At 37.0% G+C, this 21,225-nt stretch overlaps 1 protein-coding gene, 1 non-coding gene and 1 pseudogene across 7 annotated transcripts in view; all 3 read right to left on the reverse strand.

Moving 5' to 3' along the window:
• TESK2 (testis associated actin remodelling kinase 2) overlaps nucleotides 1-21,225 on the reverse strand; it is a 115,827-nt gene that overhangs the window by 48,121 nt on the left and 46,481 nt on the right. For 4 of the 6 annotated variants that reach the window (XM_045858644.1, XM_045858642.1, XM_045858643.1 and 1 more), the window contains one exon: nucleotides 17,795-17,916. The exons of 1 other annotated variant lie outside the window; for it this stretch is intronic. In XM_045858644.1, coding sequence (XP_045714600.1) covers nucleotides 17,795-17,916 — 122 coding nt within the window. Of the gene's footprint in view, nucleotides 1-17,794; nucleotides 17,917-19,039; nucleotides 19,094-21,225 lie in introns of those variants that run through there. One more of the 6 variants, XM_045858647.1, reaches the window with a different exon arrangement.
• On the reverse strand, nucleotides 10,703-11,191 carry LOC123831643 (annotated as a pseudogene).
• LOC123832371 lies at nucleotides 20,605-20,735 on the reverse strand. Its single transcript, XR_006788030.1, has one exon. It is a non-coding gene; the product is annotated as a small nucleolar RNA SNORA51 (small nucleolar RNA).

Below are 21,225 nucleotides of genomic sequence, written 5' to 3' on the forward strand. Positions count from 1 at the left end.
ATTAATCTTTCTCTTCCCTTTACACTCATATCATCCCATAAAAATCTCTGTTGTAACACTTATCAGGCCTATTTTCTACATCAAGTTTTACCTATATCTATTTCTTCCACTGAATTTAAAGGGTTCCTGAGTGCAGAGATGTTACGTGTGGAAGAGAATGACTACTTTAAAAAAATAATAAATTGCTTCCCTTTTCCTCCTGAAGTAAACTACATGTCTCTTAATGGTTGGTTAAGACCACACACTGGGTTCTGGCCAGCGGTACAGGGGCAGAAGTGAGTATGTGATTTCTAGGCCTCTTCCATAAAAACCTCAACACTATTCTCCACACTTTATTCTTTCACCTGCCAGCAGATGCAGAAAAGCCAGTGGAGGCATCTGAGGCCCTGTCCTTGGTAAGAAAGAAGAGCTCCCTGCCTACCTCTACCCAACATGCAGTGGACTGGGACATGAATAAGAAACAAGCTTTTAAGCCAACAAGATTTTAAGTTGTTTACTACAGTAGTTAGCTCACTTGGATTAAATACACCCTGTAGTTTTGTGTCTCTGTATATATCTAAAACATTGCCTTGTTCATAGCTCGTGCTCAGTAAATATTTACTGAATTAAATTAAAACTTAAACTTCTTATTCCATGGCAGGACCTTTCCTAGACCCTACTGTCAGCCAGCCATCTACAAAACGGGAAATGAGCAAGATTGCCGGTTAAAGAATGGAAAGCAAATTAGAATTTTTACTCATATTATTTTTATGTAAAAAAGACAAATTGAGATTTACTAATATTTAATATGACTTTTTAGTAGCACCTGCACAAGTGTTCAAAAAATGTTTTCCTAATGGGACACTGTGGTAGGCAGAAAATGTACAAAGATGTTCATGTCCTAATCCCCAGAACCTATGAATATGTTCTGTTATATTGCAAAGGGAAAGAATTAAAATTACTGATAACTTAATAATTGGGATTATTATTACTGCTAATCAGCTGCTTTAAAATAGGAAGATTATCCTAGATTATCAAAATGGGTCCAATGTAATCAAAACAGTCCTCAAAGGCGATCAGGGAGGCAGAAGAGATAAGGTCAGAAGGATATGATGCAAAAAAGACTGAATGAGTCAATGCCGGTTTCGAAGATGGAAGAGAGCTACAAGCCAAGGAATGCAAGCAGCTGCTAGAAGCTGTAAAAAGGAAACAGATTCTTCCCTACAGCCTGCGGAAAGGAACACAGCCCTCTCAAAGCTTGATTTTAGCCCAGTAAGACCCACGTCAGATTTCTGACCAATAGAATTGTGAAATAATAATTCTGTTGTTTCAAGCCAATAGGTTTGTGGTAATTTGACATGTCCGCCATAGAAAAGTAATAACAGATACATAATCAGAATATTTATTCGTCACTATTCTACATCATAATGTTTACAAATCTAGGATAGACTTTAGGCTTTGATACTTTCTTAAAGCATAAGGAAAGTAATATATTCCTTGGTGGCATTTATACTCAGTCAGTCAAATATTTATTGAGATCACAGTTCTGTATAAAACTCAGAACTAAACACTGAAGTTTAAATGTTCTTCCTCCTCAAAAGTTTATAATCTAAACAGTACAGTGAGGGAGAGGTATGATAGCAGTCTAAAATACATCTAGCTATTTTCCTTCTGCAAAAAACAAAAAAACAAAAAACAGGGCCAGCTTTAGCTCAAGCAGTTGCTTCGTCAAGGCGGTCCTAAAAAACAAAAAACAAACAAACAAAAAACCACCGACAGTACTGTTAGACTTAAACCTCCTCAATATTGCATAACAGGAACAAGTAAGCATTCTGTGACCATTATATCAAAGCTGTAAGACAATTACTACTTATTGCTCACCTACAATATACCTCGAAACTGTGCTGGGTGTTTTATATACATTACCTGAGATGAAATTGCCCCCATTTTTATCATTTAGGAAAATGAGGTTGTTCAGAACATTTAAGTGACTTGACAAAGGTTGGAGAAGGTACTAGAATCTGGATTTGTTTGGCTCCAAAGCCCATGTTTTGTTGTGACAATGGATATGAAAAGACCAGTGGTTCAATAATAACTTTATTTTTGATTCACAAAAAAGAACTGCCTATCTGTAAACCGATGAAAATCTAATTGGTTTGCTTTACAAGCTTTTCTATTGTCAACTTGAGCAATAAGCACCACACATACTGTAGGAGAGTTACTTTGACTTGTACTGGTCTTTCCAGAAAAAAATGTCTGACTCCAAAGTTATAGTAAAAACAATTAAGAGACCTGAAATAAATCTACAAAATATTAAAATATGGGCATAAATTTTATATTAATGTTTTCTAAAAGATCCACATCTGAGACCTACTGAAAATGGTTTACTTTTCTTTAAAAAGTATTTCCAGAAGTTATAATATATTTTTATCTGATCTCCCATAATTTTGAAAGGAAAGGTTTTGTAACATACTCTACCAGATTCCCCTAAGCTTTAACATATGGCATTAAAAGGAACTTCTTTGCATTTTACTTCCAAATAAAGCAAAGATACCATCATTCTCTTGGACTAGAAAAAAATAACCAAAAAATAGAAGAGAGGGGAATGGCTCAGATCTCAAGTCCCAAGAGAGCTATGAATCTAGGCCCATAAAATAAAAGCAATAATATCCTTGGGTAAGGTTTGCTGCAGTTGAAACGTGTTTTAGAGATATTACATCATTAAAAACTGGTTGTACTAGGTCCCAGATATGAGGATGCATAAGGAAAACTCAGCTGAACAGACATTAACCTCCAGAGCTTCACAACGGGTGACACTAAGCAGAGCTGGTTCAGTCTGGCTCTCTCTTTTCTGTCCCTGTTTTTTTATGGTCCAATTTTAAGACAGCTAAAGGCAAAATAGACCTTGCTCAGCAATCACCTGATCAAGTCAATAGCACTACATATAATAACAAAAGGACCAATCAAGTTCAATGGTCTAATTTTACTTTTTCTAATTTCAAGGAAATTATATCAAAATCTAAAAATTTAAAATTAGATCTGCTTGCTTATAAATATTAAACCAGTTTAATAAATACAAAACATCTTAGATTTCTGAGAGGAAAATATCCTCTAGCTTGAATAACAACTGAAAGTAAACTGAGACTGAGTTCATTCTGTATTTTATTTCACAGAAAATTGTAAACCTCATTGCTCAAAACTGCCATGCAAGCAGCAAAATACCAAGTCTCCTGACAAAGGCAGAACTATTCATACCTATATGCAGTGACTTTAAATGTTTCCAAAGTGTTGTTTTAAAAAAATATCAAAGAAGTTTAGAAGAGAACTAATATCCACAAATACAAGTATCTAGATTGTCTCCCCAAGCACTGAAAAAGCTTCCTCCTCCTTCCCACTTATTCTTTAATCTAAGATTACTCATAAAGTCAGACCAAAATAGCAAAATACAAACACAAACTTCATTTTATGTGAGCACATTTCTGAAACAACACTCTCACAATAATTTATTTCTCCCCCTTCTCCCAAAGTGGGAGAAACGTATAGAGGAAAAGGAACAATTCAACCCAAGAAACATGTATCAAGAAATTAATATGTAGAAGGTTTGTGCTCTCAATAAATAGAACACTTAAAAGCGAAACAAGCCAGGCAGTGAAAGACAAATACCATATGATCTCACCTTTAACAGGAACCTAAACAACAAAACAAAGAAACAAGCAAAATATAACCAAAGACACTGAAATAGAGGTCAGGCTGACAGTGCCCACAGAAGAGAGTAGAGGGAATTTCAGGGGACAGTGGGAAGGGTTCACGGGAATTTAAAGGACACATGGTCATAAACTAAGGGGAAGGTGGTAATGGGAGGGAAGTGGGGAGGGGTGGGAGGTGGGGCTGGATTGGGAGTAAAAAGGAGAAAACTGTATTTGAACAATGATTAAAATAAAATTTAAAAAAAGAGGTGACATAAAAAGGCAAAAAATAAATACATAAAAATTAAAAAGTAAAAAAAAAAAGAACACTTAAAAAATATTTTACTGTCTGACCCATATATTCTGGTACAGTGCCAGGCAAAGAGTTCAGATTAAGTGGGGGCTATAGAAAATAAACATGATGATTCCTTATTCAAGAAGTTTTTTTAAAAAAAAGAACTCACAAATAATGATAATGATAATGTTTAAGTAACATTTATTATGTCCTTAAAATGTGTCAGATACTGTCCTAAGCTCTTTACATGGAGTGACTTCATTAAACCCTTATGAAAATATTGTGTGGTAGATACTATTATTATCTCCATTTTACATTTTTTAAAAATTGAAGAAAGATTAAGTGGTTTGCCCAAGGTCACACAACTAACAAATGGCGGAGTCAAGACAGGACCCTTACCTCAAGCTTTACACCTCTACAGCCTCAGTATGTGATGCTTCAGATGATTATGACATCAAGAATAAAAATAGCGACTTCCGGCAAGATGGAGGCATAGGTGGACACACCATACCTCCATGCACAACCAAGATTAGAACAACAACAATTTAGAGCCAGAATATACCCAGAACTGATAGAGAATTTATCTGAATGGAAGTCAGACAGCCAAGAAGTTGAAGTAGACCCGTTCATCCAGACCGGTAGGAGGGGCTGAGAGGAGGAGCAGGCGCGGTGGCGGGGCATGGAGATTGGGGAGAAATGGGTGCAAAAGGCACCGGGAGTGAGTAAGCCTTCCGGGACGCGCAAGATTGCAGCGGTGGACCCTGAGTACACAAGCAGCAGCTGGCGGATCCAGTGAGGCAGCATTGTGGACCAAGGCAGAGCGCGCAACCAAGGATCCCAGAAAAGGGACTGAGATCCCAGGAGAACAAAGCTACCACCATTGTTCCCTCCTGCCCCCACCCCCACACACATACAACATCACAATCTAGCGACTGGGGTGCCTAGCCCTGGTGAACACCTAAGGCTCCACCCCTCACCGTAACAAGAGCGACCAGACCAAAAAAAAAAAAAAAAGGGAGAGAGAGAGAGAGAGAGACATGTCTCCAACAGAAGAACAGATCAGTCCCCCAGGACTCATCCTTTTGAGCAACCAAGAAATGGCCAATCTATCAGATGCACATTTCAAAACACTGGTGATCAGGAAGCTCACAGAATTGGTTGATTTTGGGCACAAATTACATGAAAAAATGCAGGTTACCATAAAAGAGATGAAGGAAGATGCTCGGAGAACCAATAGTGAAGAGAAGGAAACTGGGACTCAAAACAATAGAGTGGACCAGAAGGAAGCAAGAAATAACCAAGCAGGAAAGCATGAAGAAATAAGAATTCAAAAAAACAAGGAGAAGCTTAAGAACCTCCAGGACATCTTTAAATGTTCCAATATCCGAATTATAGGGGTACCAGAAGGGGAAGGAGAAAAGCAACAGATTGAGCACGTATTTGAACAAATAATAAAGGAGAACTTCCCCATTCTGGCAAAGGAAATAGACTTCCAAGAAATCCAGGAAGCTCAGAGAGCCCCAAAGAAGTTGGACCCAAGAAGAAACACACCAAGGCACATCATCATTACATTACCCAAGGTAAAAATGAAGGAGAGAATCCTAGAAGCAGCAAGAGATAAGGGGACAGTCACCTACAAAGGAGTTCCCATCAGACTGTCAGCTGATTTCTCAAAAGAGACCTTACAGGCGAGAAGGGACTGGAAAGAAATATTCCAAGTCATGAAAGACAAGGACCTACATCCCAGACTGCTCTATCCAGCAAAGCTTTCATTTTGAATGGAAGGGCAGATAAAGTGCTTCTCAGATAAGGTCAAGTTAAAGGAGTTCATTATCACCAAGCCCTTATTTTATGAAATGTTAAAGGGACTTATCTAAGAAAAGAAGATACAGAAAAAACATGTATAGTAAAAGGACAGCAAACTCACAATTATTAACAACCACACCTAAAGCAAAACCAAAAGAAACTAAGCAAACAACTAGAACAGGAGCAGAACCACAGAAATGGAGATCACATGGAGGGTTAGCAACAGGGGAGTGGGAGGAGGAGAGAGGGGGGAAAGGTACAGAGAATAAGTAGCATAGAATGTAGGTTGAAAATAGATAGGGGGAGGGTAAGATAGTATGGGAAATGTAGAAGCTAAAGAACTTATAAATATGACACATGGACATGACTAAAAGGGGGGATATGGGTGGGAGAGGGTTTACAGGGTGGAGGGGAGTGAAGGGGGAAAAATGGGACAACTGTAATAGCATAATCAATAAAATACATTTAAAAAAAGAAATTAAAAACAAGCTAAAAAAGAATAAAATAGCAACAGTTAAGATTTAATGCCTTGCACTGTAATAAATTCCTTCTGTACATTATCTCATATAATTCTCCCATCAACCTGGTATGGAAGTACTATTGCTACTCTGCACTACATAGATGAAAAAACTGAAGCTGTGGAGGTTACATAAGTTGCATAAGTCCCCCAACTAAGACACACAACCATCTTGAACCTCTTGTCTGAATTTCAGACTTGTTTATCCAACTGTCAACTTTGATATCTCTTAGATCTTCCATCCCCAAAACCTGTCCCCCACACCAAGTCTTCTCAAGTGTAGTTGCCAACAATTCAGTTTTCCCAGTTGTTCAAGTCAAAACCCTAAGAATCACCCTTGATTCCTCCTTCCTTTGTGCTAATATCCCACACCCAATCCAACAGGAAATCCCATTGCCTCTACTTTCAAAAACATCCAGAATCTAAGAACTTCTTCACTTTTGCTGCTACCATACAGTCCAAACTATCATGGCCTCTCTCTAGTTTACTACAATAGCTTCCTTAATTAATTTTCACCAGTTATACATTTTACATGACCTCAAATAGGTAATAATGAAAAATAATGTTCCCCTGGCCTGCCTACTCCCCAGAGGGAACCACTTTCAATTTTTAGCTGTTTCATTTATTTACCATCATAGCTCTTCTTATATTAAACTTATTACGCTATTTCTGAGCTTCTACTGTCTGTCCAGTGTGAAAACTAAGGATTTAGCCTTCTTAAATTACTTCCTTTCAATATTATTATAAGACAATTTTGGGTAAAATCAATGTTGAGAAGAAACAAATCAAGACTCAGCATTTACATTATTATGACTGATTATAATCACTGCTAACCCAAGTAGTGTATTATGATTGTTTTTATTTCTTGCACAAATTTTGTTTCCCTAATTTTTCATTGCTTAGTTATTATATGGCTACCACTAATTCTTTGCAAAGCCTCCAAGAGAATTGTAAAATTCCGCTGTATATGAATTTTGACCCTCTCAAACACATCTGGGAATCTATAAATTCTTTCCTCAAACCGGCTCTCCCAACATCTCTCCTGGAGCTCTTGATCCTTATGCACCAATCCAGACTGCTTATTCTCCAGACTGTTGCCCAGCAGTCACCCTAGGGCTTGCTTTCATCCTTCTACTCCCTTCTTTCTAGATCCATCCTTTTTATTTTGTTTTATTTCCCCATTGTTTTGATGGAATATATCAAATTTTCCATCAAATTTTTAAATTTTAAAAAATATGCCAGTAGCTTCATTTAAAAAGGCTGGTGAGCCCTGGCTGGTGAGCCCTGGCTGGTGTGGCTCAGTGTTTGAGTGCCAGCCTGCAAATCAAAGGGTCTCCAGTTTGATTCTCAGTCTGGGTTGCAGGCCAGACCCCCCAGTAGGCAACCATATATTGATGTTTCTCTCCCTCTCTCTCTCCCTTCCCCTCTCTAAAAAACAAATAAATAAAATCTTTTTTTAAAGGTACATGAGAAGCAAAATCTTGCATATCTGAAAATGTCTTTATTCTACCCTCATGCTGGACTGGATAGTTTGGCTGGATATAGAATTCTAAGTAGAAAATAATTTCCTCTCAGAAAGCACTGTTCCATTGGTCTAGCTTCTAGACCTGGTGTTCAGAAGTTAATTTTCAATCCTTTGTATGGTATCTGTTTTGGATTTCCCCCCTCTGTTAGTGCTTAGAATCTTATTTTAATTACCCATATTCTAAAATTACCTAAAAATATGCTCTGGGGTGGGTCTTTTTTCATTCATGGGGCTGGGCACTTAATAGGCCCTTTCAAGCTGGAAGTTCATGACCTTCAGTTTTAGAAAATGCTTTTGTATTTGTCAAAAGTAGACTTCTTGGATCATTTAATTTTCTTATCTTTTCTCTCTTATTTTCCATCTTTGATTTTTTTCCTATTAATGGATGATTTCTTCAATTTTATATCTCCTTGACTTTCCAATTCAAATGATTTTATTTATTACATTTTTTCATTTCCAGAAATGTTTGAGAATCTTTGTGGTTCTCTATTCCTTTTATATAGTATACTATTCTTGTTTCATGAATGCAGTATCTTCTCTTTATCTCCTAAAAGAAAATATTTATAAGGTGTTTTGGTGGTTACTTTTTAAAGTTTTCTTTTTACTTGGGACTATTCAATTTCTCTAAATCCACCAATTCCCTGACAGGTGGTAGGGGTGAGGGTGGAATGGGGATGATTCCTGCCTGCCTGAGAGATAAGCAATAGATGAGGACTAGAAGTATCATAACCCTCACTATTCACTGTGCAGACTATTTCCCTCTTTTCAGAATAGCACTCCTTCCCTATCTTCTGTCACATGAGATGTTTACAGAATATGAAGCACTTCTGGTTTAATTTTTCTCCAAAATTAAAACTCATTGTGTCAGGATGGATTAGAGTTAACTTATTAGTTGCAATGAATGGGGATGTTGACTTGAAGGCCTAGTTTCTCCCTTAAAAGACTTTCAATCATCCTCTTGTTTTCAGCCTAAACCTGACACCCACCTTTAATTCCTGAGCTTTGATGGGTTTCTGTGATCCAACTGGCTTGCTTCTAAAATTGGTATCCATTTCTATACATACTGTTTTATAAGCAATGGAAATACAATAGTGAACAAGACAAGTCTACCCTAGACTGAAGGCTACAAATAATTAATAAACAAATAAATGAACAAGGTAGTTTCAGAAATGATATGAGCTATGAAGACAAACCAGAGGGATGGGATAAATACTGATATGAATGCTATTTTAGGCAGGCTAGTCAACAAAGTCTCTTTGAAGAGGGGATATCTCAGTAGACACATGCCCTATGATTCTGTGATAAAGACATTATAGGAAAAGAGGAAAGTAAGTAAAAAGACCCTAATGTGGGAAGGAGGTTAATGTATTTGAGAAACAAAAGGGCCTGTAAGGAAGGTTAGAATGGTGTAATATAAAGGAAGAGTGATCAGAAATAAGGTCAGAGAGGCAGGTAGGTCAAATCATTCCAGGCCTTGTACACCAAAGCCCATTGTTTGTATTTTATTTGAAGGGTGAAAAAAAGTTATACAACGAAATTCAGCAGGCAGTCTGATATGATCTGATTTACCTTTTTAAAGTTCAGTCTGGTTATTGTGGGGCAAGAGGGGAATCCAGGAGATCAATTAGGAGCGTGGGCCTAGGATCATGACTGTGGAAGGGATAAGAACTAGTCGGACTCAGGACATATTTTAAAGATAATGTTGAACCACATGATGGTTTGAAATGAAGTGTGAAGAAAAGATATTAAGGACAACTCTTAGGTTTTTGGTCTGAGTAATAAATAAATGATGGTTCCATTTGCTGAGATGGGAGTGGTCTAGAAAGAAAAATGATCAATAGTGGTCCCTAATAGGTACTCAATATATGGTGGCTACTGCTTATATAATTTTCTACTACATGCCAATTGTATTTCTTTTAAAAACTATTTTAGCCCTAGATGGTGTGGCTCAGTGGATTGAGTGCCAGCCTGAGAACCAAAGAGTCGCCAGTTCGATTCCCAGTCTAGGGCACATGCCTGGGTTGCAGTCCCCAGTGTGTGGGTGCTCAACGGGCAACCACACACTGATGTTTCTTGCCCTTTCCTTCTCCTTCCCTCCCTCTCTCTTTAAAAATAAATGAGTAAATTTTAAAAAATAAATATTTTTAAAAATTATTTATTGATGAGAGAAACACTGATTTGTTGTTCCACTTATTTATGTGTTCATTGGTTGATTCTTGTATGTGTCCTGACAGGTGATAAAACCTGCAATATGGAGTATCAGGACAACATTGTAACCAACTGAACCACCTGGCCAGAGCCAATTATACATTAAAAATAATTTTTATTTTATTTTTTTAAGATTTATTTATTTCTTTTTTAGACTGAGGGGAAGGGAGGGAAAAAGAGAGGAAGAGAAACATCACTGTGTGGTTGCCTCTTGTGTGATCCCTCCAACTTTGTTCTTCTTTCTCAGGATCGCTGTTGCTAACGTGGGGCCTTTTGTGATTCCATATAAATTTTTTAAATATTTGTTCTAGTTCTGTGAAATATGTCATTGGAATCTTGATAGAAATTGCATTGAATCTATCAATTGCTTTGGGTAGTATGGATATCTTAATGATGCTAATTCTTCCTATCCATGAACATGGTATGTGCTTCCACTTATTTGTATCTTCTTCAATTTCTTTCTTTAGAGTCTTATAATTTTCTGAGTACGTGTCTTTTACATCCTTGTATGGTTTATTCCTGGGTATTTTATTCTTTTTTCTATTAATACAGTATTTATTTGTCTTTCTTCTGTCAAACCCTGAGCCAACCACTTTCCCCAGGCTGCCAAGGGAGGTATAGGAAAAGGAACATACACAGCAGACCAGACACAGGAGAAAGATCTATGGGAGGTGGTAAAAGCTCCTTCACATGGCGAAGAGGATGAGAAAAGCCATCATCAGGCAAAAGAGCCCATGGCCTCAGAAAGGGCAAAGCCCAGAATGGTATAGGAGAAGAGCTATTGCTTCAGAGAAGGGTTCCTGGCATAACCGATGATGAGGCTCCCAAACACAGTCCTAATTCCAGCCTCAGAATCTGCCACCCCTGCTGTGGCAGTCCCAGCCCCAATGAACTTGGCTGCTGTGTCAACGTCTCTTGAAATGGCCCTGGTTTGGAAGCTGTGGTCAGAAATAAGAGAGGTCAGGGTTGTGGGCTGTCAGGCTGCTGAGGCTCTCATCTGTCAGGGTCTCTGTTCATTTTAGCACCACTGTAGATAGTGCCCGGCTCAGCAACTAAGAGGGAACCCTGACCAAGGCGAGCATGGAGACAAACTTGGCTCAGGTGTATATTTTCAGGGAATGAGGGGTTGTGGCAGGAGAGCTGTACCCAGTGTGGAGAAGGCAGAAAGGCGGTATTTTATTTTTTGTACCAATTGTGAATGTGATTGTTTTCTCAATTTCCCTTTCTGTTCATTTGTTATTGGCATATAAAAATACTGCCTTGATCTCCAACTGCTTCTGGATAATAATTTTGTATCCTGCTACTTTGCTGAATTCATTTATCAGCTCTAGTAGTTTCTTGGTGGTATCTGTGGAGTTCTTTATGTACAGTATTGTGTCATCCGCAAATGACAGTTTTACTTCTTCCTTTCCAATTTGGATACCTTTTATTTCTTCTTTTTGTCTGATTGTTGTGGCTAGGACTTCTAGTACTATATTGAATAAGAGGGGGACAAGGGGACATCCCTGTCTTGTTCCCATCAACAACAAGATCAAGGAAGAAATCAAAAGATACCTTGAAACAAATGATGACACAATAACCCAAAATCTGTGGGACACTGAGAAAACAATCCTAAGAGGAAAATTCATAGCATTACGCGCCTATCTCAAAAAAACAAGAAAAAGCTCAAATAAACAATGTAACTTTACAATTAAAATAACTTGAAAAAGAATGACAAAGCCCAAAATGAGCAGAAGGAAGGAAATGATAAAGATCAGAGCAGAAATGACAAAACAGAGTCTAAAAAAAGGTAGGTAAGATCAATGGATCCAAAAGCTGGTTCTTTGAAAAGATAAATAAGACTGACGCTGAGCATCTTTTCATGTGTCTCTGGGCCCTCTGTATGTCCTCCTTGGAGAAGTGTCTGTTCAAGTCTTTTGCCCATTTTTTAATTGGGTTATTTGTCTTCCTGGAGTGGAGTCATGTGAGTCCTTTATATATTTTGGAGATCAAGCCCTTGTCCGAGGTGTCATTGGCAAATATGTTTTCCCATATTGTTGGCTCTCCTTTCATTTTAATGTTGTTTTCTTTAGTCATGCAGAAGATTTTTAATTTGATAAGGTCCCATTTGTTTATTCTTCCCCTTACATCCCTTGCCTAAGTGCCCATCAGCAAATGAGAGGATCAAAAAACTATAGTGCATTTACACAATGGAATTCTACGCAGCAGAGAGAAAGAAGGAGCTTATATCCTTTGTGACAGCATGGATGGAACTAGAGAGCATTATGCTAAGTGAAATAAGCCAGGCAGTCAGGGACAAATACCTTATGATCTAACCTTTAACTGGAACATAATCAACAAAAGAAAAAAGCAAACAAAATATAACCAGAGTCACTGAAATTAAGAACAATCTAACAATAGCCAAAGGGGAGCGGGGAGGGGACAGCCAGGAGAAGGGTTTTCAGGAACTACTATAAAGGACACAGGGACAAAACCAAGGGGAAGGTGGAAGCAAGGAAGGGAGATGGATTTGGAGGGGGTGAGGAAGAGGGGTGGAGAGATAATACAGATAACTGTAACTGAACAACAATAAAATAATTTAAATTAAAAAAAAAGATTGACAAACTTTTAACCAGGCTCATCAACAAAGAGGATACAAATAAATAAAATCAGAAATGAAAGAGGAGAAATAACAACTGAATAACCAAAGAATTACAAAGGAATGTAAGAAAATATTATGAACAATGATATGACAACACTGGACAACCTGGACAAAATGGATAATTTCCTAGAAATTTACTATCTTCCAAAAGTAAATCAAGAAGAGTCCGAGAATCTGGATAGATTACACCTAGTGAAATTGAAGCAGTAATAAAAAAAACTCCCAACAAACAAAACCCCCGACCAGATGGATTCGCAGGTGAATTTTACTAAACATTCTGAGAAGAACTAACACCTCACCTTCTAAGACTATTTCATAAAATTCAAGAGGAAGGAAGACTCTCAAACTCGTTTTACAAGGCAAGCATTATCCTAATTCCAAAACCAGATATAGACACTACAAAGAAATAAAAGTATAAGCCAATATCTCTGATGAACAAAGACGCTAAAATCAATAAAATCAATAAAAAATAAAAAATAGCAAACCAAATACAGCAATGCATCAAAAAAGGTCATACACCATGATCAAGTGGGATTTATTCTGGGAATGCAAGGTTGGTACAACATTCACAAGTCAATAAATGTAATTCACCACTTAAAGAAAATGAAGGATAAAAACCACATGATTGTATCAATAGATGCAGAAAAAGCACTTGATAAAATCCAGCACCTATTTATGATAAAAACTCTCAGCAAACTGGTATTAGATAAAACATACCTAAACATAATAAAGGCCATAGATGACAAACCCACTGCCAGCATCATACTCAATGAGTAAAGAATTTTTTATTCAATTCTGAAAACAGTGGAAGCCACAAAAGTTTTTTAAGAAATAAGTTTTACCTGGCTGGCGTAGCTCAGTGGATTGAGTGCGGGCTGCGAACCAAAGCATCGCAGGTTCGATTCCCAGTCAGGGCACATGCTTGGGCTACAGGCCACGGCCCCCAGCAACTGCACATTGATGTTTCTCTCTCTCTTTCTCCCTCCCTTCCCTCTCTAAAAATGAATAAATAAAATCTTTAAAAAAAGAAAAAAAGAAATAAGTTTTACAATTATAGCTGTGTATTAGAAAAAGTGAAAATGGTGGTGGGGGAGGTGAGAAATAGGGAAAATAATTTACTCCAGAAAAAAATGAAGAGGACTGAACTAATAGATTTATAAGGGAAGGAACAGATGCAAGGGCTTTGAAGATTTAGGAGCAAGAAACAAAAAGAGTAACTAAAGATGATTTGGGGATTTTCAGAATGGGTAACTAGAAAGAGAAATCTTAACTAAGATTAGGAAAATATCCTGCTATATTGTAATAGCATCAGCTAATACTAGTTTGCTTCCTAGCTGTACCGTTTGCTTCCAAAGGAGACTGTCTGCCTTCTCTACTTCTCTTGTATTCACCATGATATTTTACCTAGCATGGGGTCGGACGGAGTATGAGTAGTTCCTAAATCAATATTTGGAGACTTAAAAGCGTATTCTCCATTTTAGCAAAATGACGATCATATTGTTGCAAACAGATTTTAAGATAAAACAATTCTGAACAAAAATTAGTAGATAGGAAAATAAATTCAGAATGTGGTCTTAAAAAATAAGGATTAGAATGTGAATGAAGAATCTAAAAGAAATATTAAATTTCTCATGGCATGAAGAATAACAAAGAGGTATGAGAACAAATCTTGGTCCTCAGAAAGGCCATTGGGGAGTGGAAGTGAGCAGGGCATGCAATTGGGTTACAGTTCTTGAGCACAAGAGTTCCTGGCATAAACAACCTTATTCACAAGAGGACAAAACAATCAGTCCCTGCACTCAACAAAGTACTTTATTGTTCCTTTTTTTAACTGATAACTTAAGAGCAACCGATGATAAAACAACCAATCTTAACTGTATCCATGTATTAAAAACATATATAAATACATGAACAAAATATATAAACCTACTGCTTCTAAGACTTATCAGGTCACTCTTTTCCTTCCAACTAGAAATCTTAGGAGGTAAAAAGATAAAAGGAAAAGAGGAAGTAGGAGGTTGGAATCAAGAAACAGAGAAACATAAAACTGTGCAAGTTCAGCTCACTCACTCCTGCTGGGCACAAAATAGCTGTGCCAGCAAAGGACCAAGGCATGCCCAGAGGACTAGATGCCTGGTGTCACACAGATCATGAGATAGCCTTCTTTCCCAAGTATGATTTTCCAAATCACTCTAATGCAGTGATTTTCAATTTTTCCTTTGTTTTTTAAGCAGGAGACCTTTCTTCAAAACTCCTATATAGAAGTTCAATATAAAACAGACAAAAAGTAGAGCTGCTCCAGCTGGAAAAGGAGAAGGGAACTGAAAGTCTCATCTGTTCAGCAATATCCTTTCTGGCGTTGCCCCCAAGGAGGCATGTCTATGGAAATCCTAGGGTTCCGAGTGATGGATTCTTCCCAATTTAAATCTAATAATCTTAATTTGAGGGAAAACTTTGGTTCATACTTCTGCCTCAGTTTCTGCACCTATAAAACTTACAATATTTACAGCTTGAAAACAGATTGTGAGCCATACTAAGTCACAAGACCTTTACATTACAAAAAATATTAAGCATTAGTAAATTTCTAAGACATCTAGAAAGGCATTTAGAAAATAAAAATTCTAAGAATTCTGAGAATGGAACATAGTCATGTTCAGATTGACATTTAAGACATACTAGGGAAGTATAATAAATGTTTCTGCTGCTGTAGTACTCCTCTGGGTGGGTAACAAAAGCCAAGAGGACTCTGCTTGCTCTAGGCCATTAGTAGGAGAATTTCCTTTCATTGTGTTCAAAATACACAATGAAAATGAAGACACAAAAACATAAAAGATATAAACAATTAGAAGCTTCCATTCCCAGGCTTTTAACTGCATTATATTTGAGTCAGGTGGCTTATGTAGAACAAAAGGAGTCACGAAAAGAATGCAAACCCATCATGGTTAACAATGAATTATAATAATTTTCATGTATTACATAGTTACTATGAATTATAACAAATCCATAAGCTTTATATACATTATCTTGTCTGTTGACTTATTATGGAGATCAAGATAGAGTTAACACTGATTATTATATATTAGAGAACTTGGCTGAGAACAAGAATACTACTTCTTATAAGTTAAAAGGGAGTATGCGTCATTCTTGAACAATGGAACCAAAAAACAAAGGCTAAGAAAGTAGATCAGGGAGACATCAGAATAGTAATGATATCATTATTCTCATCATACCACCATGTTTCTAGGCTGGAACACATATCTATTTAGTAAAACAAGAGCAAAGATGTAAGTGGACTCTAACCCAGTATTGTCCAATACAGTGGCCAGTAGATTTCTGTGGTAATTTAAATCAAATCAAATAAAAATTAGTGCCTTGTTCACTCCAGTCCTCACTGATTTTATTAGTTCTCTTTTCATGTACATAAGTACTAGATCCCCAATTAGAGTGCAAATTCCTTGCTATGAGACATTCCATTTTATATATACCTTCATACTTTTCTGATATCTGACATATCATTAAGCATATACTAGATGCTCGAAAAATGTGTTCATCTAATTTTTGGATTGGGAAGAAAGTCATCATTACAATAGTGGCTGAACATTTTTATAGTGGTCTAAGAAGCCAATTATTCTATATAAAGATAGAAAGTTTCAAGTAAGCAGTATAATCTAATTTCATAATTTATTACCACTGACCAAACATGTAAATCATACTTAGGTTATCTGATTTCTCTCTGGTCCAATAGAAATACTAGCAGTAGATGACCCTAGGCAAAGAGCACTTTTAACTTTTCAAAGTGTCTTATACACAAGCCCTACTTAAATACATATTAACTTAAATTGTCTTACTTTGTTTTGTTGGGATTCCAGAACAAGTCACCCCAAGATGTGCCTCTGGTATGCAGATTTTTTTGAGCTAAAGGCAACCTAGACCCTATGGGCTCAAGAGAAACTTCAGCCCCCCAGCCCAACCCTTTTAATTACCTAGCAGAATTTGAATTAGGGGCCTTGCCCATAATAAGAGGTTATCAGAGATAACTTCTCTGACCTATCTATATGGCAGGGCAAACTACTAATTACTGAACATCTGTTCTTCTTATGTCCCTGCAATGACCTTCTGAAGCCCCAGGGTGCTTTATCTCATCCTTAACTCAAAATGTCATATATATGTCATTTTCCCTGTCTGCCTCTAAACCTTCCAGGTATGTGGGAGTCTTTGACTCTCTCATGTATGTGGGGTTCCCATGCATACATGCAATTAAAGTTAGTTATTTTCTCTTGTTAATCTGTTTCATGTAGATTTAATTATTAAACCAGGCAAAAGAACCTGGGAAGGTAAAGGAAAGTTTCTTCCTCCTCATAGTTACATTTGGAAATACACTCACCTCACAAAAAAAAAAAAAGGTAATTAGAGTAAGCAAGATTCAGACACTGATTACTAGAAAGTAATGATTATATATATATATACACACACACACACACACACACAAATAATTCTCCTTTAATAAGGTGAACTCTCAAATGGGTGCTAAAAGTTAAGGGTAGATACCTAAGGCATAACTTAATTTTTATTTTCATTCACTGATTTAATTACAATTCCTTATAAAGGAATTAAGAAAATTAAGTAACTAAGTAAGTCTAAAATCTTTTTGAGGGCCTGCTAATCAAAAGGTCACCAGTTCAATTCCCAGTCAGGGCACATGCCTGGATTGCAGTCCAGGTCCCCAGTTGGGGGCATGTGAGAGGCAACCAACCACACACCAATGTTTCTTTCCCTCTCTCCCTTCTTCTTCTCTCTCTAAAAATAAATAAATAAACAAACAAATATACAAACAAATAAATGAAATCTTTTTGATAAATTACTAATTCAGCAGTAGGAAACAACTGTTTTAATAAGCTGCTACTAAGGGAAAACAATTTGAGAAACAGAAGAGAGTTTTATTAAATGCAATTAATTACCAGAAAATTACGTTTCAACAGGCAGAAAAAGATCTACAGCACAGCTAAACCCCAACAAGACAGATTCAGCAGGAAACCCTAAATCTCTCATTTCAACTGTTAATGCTATTCTAACAGGCTTCCAATAATGTTTCAACTTCCTCACTGACCACCCACCAGAAGGAAAGAAAAGCTGTTACCTAAGGATGTTGGGATGCGAGAGTCTATTCATAAGCTGCACTTCCTTCAGCATGTTTGCCCGGTTACTACTCAGCGTGTTCATCTTAAGAGCCATCACCTGACCAGAAGCCCGGTGACGCACCTGGAAAATAAAAAAGAACAAGAAAAGAGGCTCAAGGGCAGCAGGAATATATGAGGTCAAAGTCTCCACATGTAGAACATGCCAATGTAGATAAAACAGACATGGTAGGGAATGATTTTCTGTAAACTGTGATTACATCAGGGTCTCACTTCCATTAATGAAGATGAATTTATTCCATCCAAAACCAAAATTGTTTCCAACTAAGCTGGCCAGAAAAACACCGTTAAATAATACCTCAAGAAAGAATGTCATGGGGTTTTTTTAGTATCTTATAGAAAATGGGGAAAATTTATTAGCCTGGTTCCTCACAGCTAACATTGCTGAATCTTAGGACACTAAGACGGAAAAGTCCCTTTTGTGGAATTTAAGTATCCACAGAAAAGATATATGCACAAGCCTTGTGTAACTCTAAATGAACAATAAAGCTGTCTTTATAGGACACTAAAGACACAACCTCAAAATCTCCCTCAAGCATAATAAAATACTTATCTATAAGAAAAAAAGCATTTCATGTTAAATATAGAAAGAAGTTGGTAAACCTTTTAAAGTTAATATTGTAGTTACTCAACCCAAAGTACTTTGTAATCATTTATACACACTCAAGTCAGATACATGGGCCACACAACTTACACTACTTCCCATATACACCGAGGAAAGTTCACTTCTAAAACATTCATCCATTATAGAATTCTATCTATTTTACATGGAAAAAATATTATTTTATAATTTCAATCCACACCCCACAGGTTTCAAAACCCAGAACACTTTACTTACAAGAAACTTAACTTTATTTTCACCCTTTATTTTCACATTTATTTTAAATGTGGTCATAGTAGTAGCAAAATGAGACTATCTTGAGAAAATAGTTTGTCTTACCCAAAAGAAGCTCAATTATTCACTGAGATGTGTGTTCCCTACTGAGAAATTATGAATGAGGCAGTAGAAAAATAAAGTACCAAGGACCTCATTACTCTCTGGTTAAAAAAATTTCATTTCAGATCTTATTCAACAAGGACTCACTATGCAAAACTGTCATCATCCTGTGGACTTTAAGAGCAGTATTTCAGTGTGTTATACCTGACCGAGTATAAATTCTAATAGAAAACATGACAATCTACTTAACTCTTTAATCTCCAGAAATTCCTTGAAATGACAGTAGCCCAGAAGTTTAGCGTATCTGTTAATACAGAGCAGACATCACGGCTTATGGTAGAATTCAAAGAAACAATGTTTTAGAGTAGCCAGGCAGAAGAAGGGGAAGGAGGAAGGAAAACACTCAGAGCCACAGAAACGCTGATCAGAAAAACTGAGGCAGAACATTGGCCGTCTCTCCCCTCTTCTAGATTGCTTAGTGAGATTTGGAACCCAACTCTCTTTCTAGTGCATCAATGATTCTGTTGTCATGTACCTCGTGACTGATGAAAGAGAACTGGCCTTCCTTTTCAGATCCTGCGTGGATAAGTTAAAAGAGACATTTATATACAAAGAACACACTGACAGTATTTTTCCAACTCTATTTACAGAAGACATCTGTGTTTTAATAAGAACTCTCTGCATTCTGAAAGTCACTCTTCTTTCTTTTTCCATCACCTGAAAATTATCACTGTGAGTTCTTAACAAAATGTCTGCTTTAAGAGTTTGACATTAAAACAATGTGTGAAATTCAGGGATAAACAATCTGTGTTTCAAACTAATCAGAAAGAACCCTACTTCCTTAAGCAAGAGCACAAGATGATGAACATATTCATAACTCATTGTATTTTTGTCTTTCATCTGCATAAAATATTCTTCTCCTTTCTTCTAGCTTCTCAAATTCTACTTACCGTATCTTTCGAGCCATACTCAAATAGTCCATCCTTGCTGAAGCCTTCCTTGATTCTCTCTGGAAATTATTTGTGATTTCCTTCTTTATACTACCTCAGAACAACATTCATTACACCAGTATACCACTCACCACATAGTTCTTTATACAAATATCTTCTCACTGGGCTATAAAGCATCTTGAGAACAGGAAGCACTTGTATATTAATATTCATTCTGGTCTTACAGTGCCTAGAAGGCCTGGAACATCATAAGGGCACAGTAAAAACAACAACAGTTAAATGATACTTCTAATATAATTTTTAAGAGCCAGTGAATCGTTTATTTATGCAGGTGACTTCTTTGGGGGTGAGTGGTGGAAAAGAGTGTTTTTCTTTTTCTGTTTTTGGTGGCAGAGGATGGAAGGAGAATGGAAACAGAAAAGTAGTATAAGATTTGGTCAAAGTGTTCTAGGGTTTATGGTGTAGAAAAAGACAAACAATAAGCTATATGGCTAGTCAGATAAGAAAGAGAATAAAGAATAAAATATAAGCCCTGGCTGGCATAGCTCAGTGGATTGAGCGTAGGCTGCAAACCAAAGCATCGCAGGTTCGATTCCTAGTCAGGGCACATGCCTGGGTTGCAGGCCACAGCCCCCAGCAACCACACATTGATACTTCTCTCTCTCTTTCTCCCTCCCTTCCCTCTCTAAAAATAAATAAATAAAACCTTAAAAAATTGTAAAAGAATAAAATATAGCACAAGAGGTATTTTATATAGATGTTGCTGGGATGAGCACATAGGGGAAAACCTCATAGAAATTTGGTGAAATCTCAAAGGATTAATAGATTTGGATAGACTTTTTTTTCTTTTTTTTTTTCTTTTTCTCCATGTCCCCCCATCATAATACAGACTAGGCAAAGGGTCTGGGCTGAGGTGTATATGGGGTGGGTTTACTCTGCCTCCTCTTTCTGTACAGGCGGTATAAGAACACAGCCTGTGGTAAGTACCAGGAGGCCTAGATTTTTTTTTTAAGTATAGAATAGACTACACTCTATACCTTAAAATATACTCTATTCTAAAGAATATACTCTATTCTAAAGTATAGAATAAAGGAAGGAAAAAGTACCATCAAATATAGGGTCCACAAAATGTGGAGAACCTGACTAAATGCAGGAGGATCTTCATTCCAAGTTATCAAAACCACAAAAATTAATTAGCCCTCAAATGTGCTTAGATTCTCAGGGTAAAGGAAAGGCCTAGTTCAGCTTAAGTTTGTCCCCTAAACAGAGATCATTGTTACTACTACTACTACTACTACTACTACCACTACCACCACCACCACCACCACCACCACCACCACCACTACTACTACTAAGAGGATTCCCAAGAGATTGATATCTTTAAATATCTTTTAAAATAAAGTCCAGAGCCCTGACTGGTGTGCCTCAGGGCATTAGGCATCATCCCTCTGACCAAAAGGCCGCCAGTTGGATTCCTAGCCAGGGA

This window comes from Phyllostomus hastatus, unplaced genomic scaffold, assembly GCF_019186645.2.
Source record: "Phyllostomus hastatus isolate PE091 unplaced genomic scaffold, TTU_PhHast_1.1 phas_scaffold_182, whole genome shotgun sequence".
NCBI classification, from domain to species: Eukaryota; Metazoa; Chordata; class Mammalia; order Chiroptera; family Phyllostomidae; genus Phyllostomus; species Phyllostomus hastatus.